This window comes from Mercurialis annua, linkage group LG8 (genome assembly GCF_937616625.2).
Source record: "Mercurialis annua linkage group LG8, ddMerAnnu1.2, whole genome shotgun sequence".
NCBI lineage: Eukaryota > Viridiplantae > Streptophyta > Magnoliopsida > Malpighiales > Euphorbiaceae > Mercurialis > Mercurialis annua.
In genome coordinates, this window is record NC_065577.1 from 30,832,675 (window position 1) to 30,842,489 (window position 9,815).

The 9,815-nt window shown below is 37.3% G+C and overlaps 1 protein-coding gene across 1 annotated transcript; it reads right to left on the bottom strand.

Moving 5' to 3' along the window:
* Positions 1–3,604: 3,604 nt before the first annotated feature.
* Positions 3,605–7,804, bottom strand: LOC126661875 (uncharacterized). The gene is made up of 10 exons (XM_050355756.1): positions 7,667–7,804; positions 7,429–7,539; positions 6,660–7,284; positions 6,126–6,560; positions 5,762–5,910; positions 5,418–5,611; positions 5,003–5,316; positions 4,222–4,919; positions 3,978–4,122; positions 3,605–3,807 (listed from the first exon to the last, which is right to left on the bottom strand). Exons 1-10 carry the CDS (start codon positions 7,802–7,804, stop codon positions 3,605–3,607), a joined length of 3,012 nt encoding a protein of 1,003 aa, XP_050211713.1.
* Positions 7,805–9,815: the final 2,011 nt, after the last annotated feature.

Here is a 9,815-nt window from a genome sequence, read left to right on the forward strand (position 1 = left end):
TCTCCTTGTAAAGTTTGTGCTTATATTCAAAGCACTATCCCATTTAGTGGATTCTAAAATCTCAATTTTTGATTGAGTAGTGGAGTAGGATCGAGTTGTGATCCGAAACACTCTAAATCTCTTGTGTCAATCCTCTATCACTTAAACTCTTATTAAATTCTTATTTCCGCTTTAAAGAATTTTTAACTTCCGTTTCATATTCAAAAATCACGGTTTGCCATACCCCAAAGGGTCTTTCAATTGGTATCATAGCAAGGTGCTCTTCTTTTTGCTTAATTGCTAGAGTTTTCAGTCAAAAATGGCAACCGAAATTTTTTTCATCACTCTCAAACCTTTTCTTGATGGGTCAAATTACAAAGTTTGGAAATATATGATGGAAAATTATCTTGATATGCAAGGGGTTGATCTATAGAGTGTTTTCCTAAGGGGATGGAGACCTCCATGTGACAAGAATGGAGTCCTTTTGAAGAGAGTAGAATGGTCTAAAGAGCAAGAGAAGGAAAATGGCATGAATAGAAAAGCCATCACTACTCTCCTCTCCTCAATCTCTAGAGAAGAACAAGGTAGAATTCAACAATTAAATTGTGCTAAGCAAATGTGGGAGACTCTAGAGAGCTACTATGAAGGTACTCAACAAGTCAAGGGTAAGAAGCTTGAGTTGCTTCTTGGAGAATATGAAGGCTTCAAAGGCTTGCCTAATGAAGATGTTTCCTCTATGACCTCAAGGCTTCTTAAGATTGTTCATAGTCTTGAGCAACTTGGGAAATTCTTCAAGCTAAATGAAATCAATGGTAAAATCCTAAGATCCCTTCCTATTCTTCTATGGCAACCTAAGACCACCGCCATCATTGAAACTCATGATTTGTCCACCTTGAGGACGGATGAGTTGATTGGGAAGCTTCTTCTCCATGATATGTCCTACATCAAGCTCATTGAAGCCGAAATGGCAAGGGAGAAGAATATGGGTCTCAAGGCTTCAACAAGTGCTCCTTTGGAAGGGAAAAAGAAGGAGACCAATGAGGAAGAATTCTTGAGACTCACAAAGAGAGTGAAGGAGCTCAAGATAAAGGGAATGGTAATCATGGAAGATCCTCCTCTTCAAGGAAGAGATCCAAGGCTTCTTGGGACAATAATTCTCAATCCGAATGTGAAAGCCACCATGATGCCAATTTGTGCCTCATGTCTTTTGAGGAGGAACCAACACTAGAGGTAAACCCCCAATCTTTTATATCTTGGGATGGTATTGGTGTTGACTCACATGATGCATGCTTAAATGTTAAAAATGATATTATTGATGATATTGTTCATGTGGATGCTCATGATGATGATGATGATGTTGATAGCCTGCTTAATGAACTAGTAATTAAATGTGGTGATTATAAAGGCAAGATGCTATCTTTTAAAAATGAAGCTTCAAAAGCTAAAAATGAAATGCTTGTTTTAACTAAAGAATTTCATGAGCTTAAATTGTCTAATGAAGCTCTCAAGTCATCTTTAGAATCTATCCTTAAACAAGGTTTGAATGTTGATAACTTGCTTAAGGAAAATGATCAACTAAAGAATGAAATTCTTGAATTAAGAGATTCACTTTCAAGATTTCAAAAAGGAAAGGCAACTTTGGATACAATTCTTGTATCTCAAAGATGCCCAACCATAAAATTTGGACTTGGCTATAATCAAAATATTTCTAGTTCCAATGGGACTAAATTCGTGAAGTCCACTTTGCCTCAAACTTCTTCTATAGAAGTTCCTCCTAAATTGGTCAAACCAATTGAGGCAAAGAAGGTACATGTTCAAACTCCTAGGCCTAAGCCATTCTTGGCTCAAAAGGCTAAGAGCAACAAAGGTACAAATCCCTTTAGACATGACTATGCTTTTCAATATAGTCACAAGTGGAACAAGAAGACTAGAAAGAACTCACATGCTCATGCATTTTCAAATGTTAAATCTTGTTTCCATGCTTGTGATTGCTCTTATGAGACCTCTAGAGCCAAGCCACCTCAGATGCAATCAAATGTGAACCATAAAATTCAATGCTTCTATTGTATGAAATATGGTCACACTAATGTTCATTGCTATGTGAGAAAAGTTCAGTTAAGGTTAATCCCTTTGAACTATTCAAACATTAACTTCCAAGGACCCAAAGTTGTTTGGGTACCTAAATGATTTGCTTTGTAGGTACACTTGATGTCCACTAAATCAAATTCAAAATCATATGGTGGATGATCAATGAGGAAGGATGCTTTCTATGAGCATCAAAGGAAGATTTTGGAAAATGGCAAGCTAGGTAAAATTTGTATTAATTTCTATGCCATGTTTTCCAAAATTGTTGATTTAAGGGGTAGAATCAATTTTTTCAAATCTTATTCTCCTAAAAGTTTTGATATGCTTAAAAACTTTTCTTTTATGATTGGACTTGCCTTGGTGTAATTTAATTGATGAATTATTGCATATTTTTAATCATTTAAATCAAATTAGTTCAATCAATTGAGTTTTAGGCTTGATATGCATATCAAATTCGTGTCTTGCGCCTCAATTGAATGAGAAACTAAAATTTGTTTTCAAAATCTCTTTCAATTAGCTCCTTTGTCCATGTTTTAATCATGCTTACATTCTTTTTGTTCTTGACAAAGGGGGAGAAGTTCCTATGCTTAAATTGCTAAGTTTTATTTTTTTAAACATTCATTGCTTATGCCTTACATATTGCTTTTATCTTTTGTGCATAAAGTGAGGGGAAGCCAAAATCAATTTGTCTCTTACTTATCTTAGCCCTTTTTGCATATAGCCAATCGGGGGAGAAGAATTTAACGTTCGAATGTTAAATATCGTGTCTAAAAATGAATTAAAATCAATTTAGAAACCCTTAAGATGTTATCACATTAAGGGGAAGTTTTCGTGTTAATGATTTAATTCGTTTTTAGACCAATTTCTTGTCTATATCAAAAAGGGGGAGAATGTTGGACCATGTGTTTTTGTACCCTTTATTTTGATATATTCAGTCAATTGGCATTTATCGTTTTCTAACGTTTTGCTTAAGTTTTTACGCAGATTTTAATTGTTTTTCTGAGTTCAGCCTTTTGCATGATCGTGCAAATGAGTTCAGCCATTTACACGATCGTGCAAATTTTGCATGATCGTGCAAATCACTTTTCAGCACTTCTTCAATTACTGCGAGCTAAACGATCGTGTAAACGATCAATGAACGATCGTGCAAAGAGTTACACGATCATGCAGATCCCCAGATTTCAAATTTCTTCATAGCCGTTGAACATAAATGATCGTGCATATATTTAAACGATCGTGCAAAATGTCTGGGAGCTGATTTTCAGAAGTTACCCAAGGAATTATAACGGGAAGAAAATGGCTTGGACCAATGGAACTTTAACACATCATCAAGGAGCCTATAAAAGACTTGTTCTAACCCATATGTGTGGTTAGAACAATTATTGCAAAAACTCAAAGCTCTCAATAACTCAAAAGCTCTCAAATTTATTTGTGCATCAATTCTTCATATTGATTGCTTGTTGTTCTAGTTAGTTAGAGCATTTATTGTTTTCATTATGGGTTCTTGATTAGCCTTGAAAAATCAAGTGTAAGTTAGAGTTTATCTTTGAGAAAACTCACCCCTTGTAGGTTTGTGTTTATCCTTGAAAAAGCACATTGTGAGTTTGAGATTATCTCTTAGAAATCTCCTTGTAGGTTTGTGTTTATCCTTGAAAAAGCACATTGTGAGTTTGAGATTATCTTTTAGAAATCTCCTTGTAGAGTTTGTGCTAATCTTCAAAGCACTATCCCATTTAGTGGATTCTAAAATCTCAATCTTTGATTGAGTAGTGGAGTAGGATCGAGTTGTGATCCGAACCACTCTAAATCTCTTGTGTCAATCCTCTATCCCTTAAACTCTTATTAAATTCTTATTTCCGCTTTAAAGAATTTTTAACTTCCGTTTCATATTCAAAAATCACGGTTTGCCATACCCCAAAGGGTCTTCCAGACTCCATTTCTGATTGCAATAGCTTCCCCCAACTCCACTGAAACTGCTTTTTCATACTTCTTACAGCCTGCAGCTTGAGCTTCACCTCTCCAATCTCTGATAATCACGCCCGTGTTGAATTTGTTCTCCTTTTTGTTGAATCAAGCATCTACGTTAATACAATAGCTATCTTATGCAGGGGGTATCCATCTCTTGTCTGAGCTTCGCGTCCCCTTATTATTGTCTACTTCTTTTTCTGGCGTAGTCCACTTCTTTGCAACCTGGAAGTTCTCGATGTATTTTGCTGACCACTGAACTAGAAACACCTTTGGTTTGCACTTTTGGCCATGGAACGTGCAATTTCTCTCGTGCCAAATCAACCACATCATAGTTTCAAAAATGTTGAAATCTGATTGCTTTAGATCCTTGTAAGTCCTGTACATCAAATCCTTCATGCTCCAATGTTGATCTGGGGACAATAGATGGCTTTTGTCCCAAGGTTTCCAAGCTTTCCTGGCCTGCCTGCAGAACCATAAAGCATGAATTTGAGATTCACCTGCACAATTACAGCCTGAGTATAAATTCTCAACAATCATTCCTCTTCTACTTAAATCAGCCCTGACTGGTAAGAGATCATTAAAACACTTCCACAAGAAGATTTTCACTTTTTGAGGTAAAGAAAGACCCGAAAGGAACTTCCACCAGCTCATCATCTCTGTCCCATCAGAGCTTGAAGCTTGATTTTTCAAGTCCCAAGCAACTCTGTAACCGCTTCTTACGTTATACAAACCTGATTTGTCATAATGCCATCTCCTATTATCATGCAGTTCTGTTTTAGCCAAAGGGATATTACAAATCCAGTCCACATCCTCCTCATTAAACTTATTCTGAATCATCTCCACATCCCACTTCCTCTCATCCGTGATCAATGATTTAACTAAAGAATCTTCATTAACAGTCCTAAGGTTTCTTGGCTTAAGAGATCTTTCCTTAGGGATCCATTATCTTTGAAGATTCTAATGTTCATACCATCTCCAACTCTCCATCTCGTACCTTCCTCCATTATCTGTCTACCCCATAAAATACTCTTCCAGGTGTACGAACTGTTTCTTGGACACTTAGCTTTCATGAGATCCTGATTTTTAAAGTATCTGTATTTATAAACTTTAGTCAACAGGTTATCAGGCAATTTCAAGATCCTACAAGCTTGTTTAGCCAGCAAGCTTTGGTTTACACATTCCAGGTCCTTAAAACCTAGCCCACCTTTGCATTTAGGCTTATAAAGGGCTTCCCATATAGTCCAATGGATTTTCTTTTTTCCATCAGTGCTGCCCCACCAGATCCTATTACACAAACTTGCAATTTCAGAGATTAAGCTTTTGGGGAATTTAAAGCAATTCCTGTGGTAGTTAGGAATGGCTTGGATGACTGTTTTAATTAATACTTCTTTTCCTCCTTTAAGAACAAAGAACCTCTCCAGCTTTGAAGTTTTTGCCATATTTTCTCCTTCACACTCCTCAGACTCGTTCCTTTTTTCCTTCCCAAAGTTGAAGGTAAACCCAAATACTTTTCATGACACTGCACAACCTGAACATTCAGAATCTCTAGGATTTCCTCCTTAACTTGTTGATCAGTTCCCTAACCAAAGCAGAGAGCTAATTTATCAAGGTTTACAACCTGGCCCGAAGCTCTACCATAAAGCTGCAACATCTCCTTAATAAGTCTGCACTTTGAAACATTAGCTTTTGCAAAAAGCAAGCTATCATCTGCAAAGAACAGATGAGATACCTGGCATCTATCTCCAAAATTTAAACCATGGATTAACTTCTTCTCAACCGCAGCATTAATAAGATTTGACAAGCCTTGAGCACAGATTAAGAAAAGGTTAGGGGATAGGGGATCCCCTTGCCTCAAACCCTTTTGAGCAACAATCTTTCCTGTAACATTTCCATTCAGCGAAAAACAAAATTGCACAGTTGAAATACATTTCATTATCTTATTAATCCAAAGTCTATAGAAGCCTAATTTGCACATCATGGCTTCCAGAACCTCCACTCTACCCGATCATAGGCTTTGGACATATCCAACTTAAGGGAAATAGGGCTATTTAGTTTCCTTTTTGACTTTTTGATGACATGAATACACTAGAAACCTAGCAACGCATTATCAATAATCTGTCTCCCTGGCACAAAAGCGCTCTGAGCATGATCTATTACCTCCCCCAACACAATCCTGAATCTATTAGCTAATGCTTTAGACACTAATTTATATATCGCATTGTATAGGCTAATAGGTCTAAACTTAGTAATAGAATCAGCAATAGTGACTTTGGGAATAAGAGCAAGCATTGTTTCATTTATACAATTCACATCACCACCATCCTCAGTGACTTCCTTTCCAACAATTCTCCAATACTTCTGGAAAAATAAGGCTCGAAAGCCATCTTTTTCCGGAGCTTTTGTTGATGGCATATCCTTTAGCACCGTGACAACCTCCTTTGCTTTGAACCTGCTTGAAAGCAAATTATTCATGTCATCATTAATACCATATTTCACATGTTCTAGGACTTCAGATATTTCCTCCTTGGCTGGGTTAAAGGTAGCAAACAACTCAGCAAAGTATCTCTGAATTATCCCTGCCACTTTCTCCTAATCCTCCACCCACTCCCCTGTTTCATCCTAAAGACCTTTTATGCTGTTCTTGGCCCTTCGTTTAGAGTCTTTAAGATGAAAAAACCTGGTGTTTTTATCACCAAAAGCAAGCCAGTCACTTCTGGATCTTTGTTTCCAAGCCACTTCTTCCTGTAATTGAAGCTCATCCATCTTCCCCTCAATTTCTCTTACCTTTTCAACTGATATATTGGAGTCAGTTGAGTTAAGGATTTTGTACATCTCTTCCTTCAGCTTATCAATTTGCTTCCTGAGCTTTCCCATTGACAGTTTACCCCACCTATTAAAAGCCCCTACACACTTACTCAGCTTAATGGGGAGCTCTGCGGCTCTCGTTACCATCATGGACTCATTCCACGCAGATTCCACTTCCTCTTCAAACCCCTCTTTCAACGTCCACACATCTTCAAAAATAAATCTTTTATACTTTCCTCTTCTACTGCTAATACCATTCTTCTCTTCTTCTTTTTTGCTCCAGAAAACTATGGGTCTATGGTCCGAACCCCAATGGTCTAGAGTACGAACCCCATAATCAGGAAACAACCTTTGAAGACTTAGGTTGATAGTGAACCTATCTAGACGCTCCTTCACAATACCATTCCCCCTCTTACCCCCACCAAGTAAACACCTTGTCATCTGTACCTGCATCCATCAGCTTACATTTAATCAGAGAGTTCTTGAAGTTTCTCATATGGTACTCTGGTCTACTCCTTCCCCCTTCTTTCTCCTCGTCGTTTAGAATCTCATTAAAATCCCCTCAGCAAATCCAAGGGCAATCATACATACTACTAAGCCTCTCCAAAAGGGTCTAAGAATGAATCTTATGAGCTTTAATTGGGTCCACATAGAACCCTGTAAACCTGACTTTCTTACCAATTTCATCTTCATAGATACAATCTATATAGTGAACAGAAAAGCTCAAAATAGAAATCGTGCCCACCTTATTCCATAGCAGCGCAAGACCTCCACCTCTCCTTACACAATCCACCACTGCACATCAATCCATCTCCAAGTCTCTACCCACCTTTTCTACTTTACTTTTACCCATTCTCGTTTCCATTAAGAAAACGAGACTGGGTCTGATCTTCTTCACATAGTCTCTTAGGTTTTGGATTGTTCGAGGTGGACCCAAACCTTGAACATTCCAGCTTAACACTATCATTGTGTTCGGCGGGCCTGCTCCGCAGACTCCGCCGATCCCAAGTTTCCATCAATCGCACCAACAACATAGTCCCAAGAATGAGATAACGCCATTGGCTCCTTAGTTTTCCTTTCCTCTTCCTCCCCTCCTCTGTTGCTCTTGAGCAAATTAGTAATATCCAGTAAAGGAATAACTTTGCTAGGCCTTTCTTCTGATTTTTCTTAAATGGCTTTGGAAATAGGCCTTTTTGAGGTGGACTTAACTTTTAGCCCTCATGGCACCTCTGGCCCAGATTTTGAAAAAATCTTATTTCGCGCCCCTCCTCCAATTCCATGCACATCATTTTCCTAATTAATTGCTATCTTAATCAAAGCAGAATCTGCAATCTTCTTCCCAGTTCCTTTTGCAATTCAAAAATCAGAAGAAGATTGAATTTTATCACTTTCCTTTATCAGCAGGGATTGTATTGATTCCCCCTGATCTTCTCCACTAATTTTGCTCGTCTGAATTTTCTCTTTCCTTTGTTCCACCAAAATGATCTGGGAAGTCACCATACGGGAACCTTCTCCTCTTTCGTGAGCCCTCTGACTATTCTTTGCTTCTTCATACTTCTCATCATTGCTTTCTGAAATCTGTCTTTTTCCACTTGCGAGAATTTTTTGCACAGGACCTGCTCTGATATGATCATTGTATCTGAACTGCTTAGCATTATTGCCAATTATACTACACCCCATAATTAGATGCCCCGAAATTCCACATTTCAGACATAATTTTGGCAGCCTTTCGTATTTTATCATTGCAACAACCATCTCTCCATCTTTATCAATGCGCACTTTCAGACCTCTCTTCAAAGGATTAGTAATGTCAATCTTGACTCTAACCCTTATATACTTTTCTAAACAATCACCAGTTGCTCCGGGGTCAACTTCTTATCACCTCCCCCACCTGAGCTCCTAGTGACGCCCCTGCCTCCCTCTTCAAGCACATCAATTGAAAATATTATGGAATTTGAATCCAAAAAGCCATTTTTCAAATTTCATATCAGCATAGTTTCCCACTCCCACTGGAATCTCAAGGGCAATGGCGCTCTCTTGAAACTTCCATGGGCTACCATTCAAGACTCTTCGCCGGTCTTCTTGATCCTCAAAGTGGATAACAAACAAATTTTTCCCAACTGATTCGACCACCATGGGTTGTTTTGTTCTCCATAAATAATTCACTGAAGATATGAATCCCTTTCTATTCGCTCTCTTCGTAGATAACACTTTACCCACTAATGAGTGGGCTATCTTTGTCTCACCAACAATTTTCGCCTTTTCTTTAAGGTCGCACACCACCAGATCATTATCGTCTGACAATGAAAGGGACTCGCATAGAGTAGCAATATCCATTTCAAAAATGAAAATCAGACTCCACTGGGGAGAGAGCTATTCTGTTTTTAACAGAAACTAACTTTCCTAGATAATAGAATATTTTACAACCATAACAAACAATGTTACTACTCTTCACTGCTTTTGTTATTATTATTTACTCTTTATAATATACATACGCATTTCTTATAGTTAATCTCAATAAATGCCAAACATTTTCGAATTTCGTCAGTTATATTCAAATCTTAAAAAATCGGCCTGTTTAGTCAATTTTAAGATATTTTAAAAAAATTTAGCCATTTTTTGAATCGAACCAATCTTTTGTCAAGTTGTCTGCCACATCACTGCCAACTCAGTAAAGTGCTAACATGGCAACACCCCTCATCCAACCAAAACATATGATAAACAACCCAAATTAAAATCAAATTCATTCTTCAACTCAAATTAATTAATTATATTATTATAAAATTAATATTAATTAAAAAAATTAAATTTCTCAAATTAATGAATTTCAATTATATTAAAATTCATAATTATTTTTTGTCTCTCATCACCTCCATTAGATCTTCTTTTTTGTTATGTTTTTTTTGTTGTCATCTCTGCAGTTGTTTTTTTTTCCAATGATTCGTCGGCGCCACATTATTCTTTTTTTTTTCTTCAAT

Coding starts and splice junctions, on each gene's coding strand:
- LOC126661875 (XM_050355756.1), bottom strand. CDS start 7,804: ATGATAGTGTTAAGCTGGAATGTTCAAGGTTTGGGTCCACCTCGAACA. Junction 7,540..7,666: donor GTAAAAGTAAAGTAGAAAAG/GTGGGTAGAGAC, acceptor TTCACTATATAG/ATTGTATCTATGAAGATGAA. Junction 4,920..5,002: donor GAGATGGAGAGTTGGAGATG/GTATGAACATTA, acceptor CTGTTAATGAAG/ATTCTTTAGTTAAATCATTG.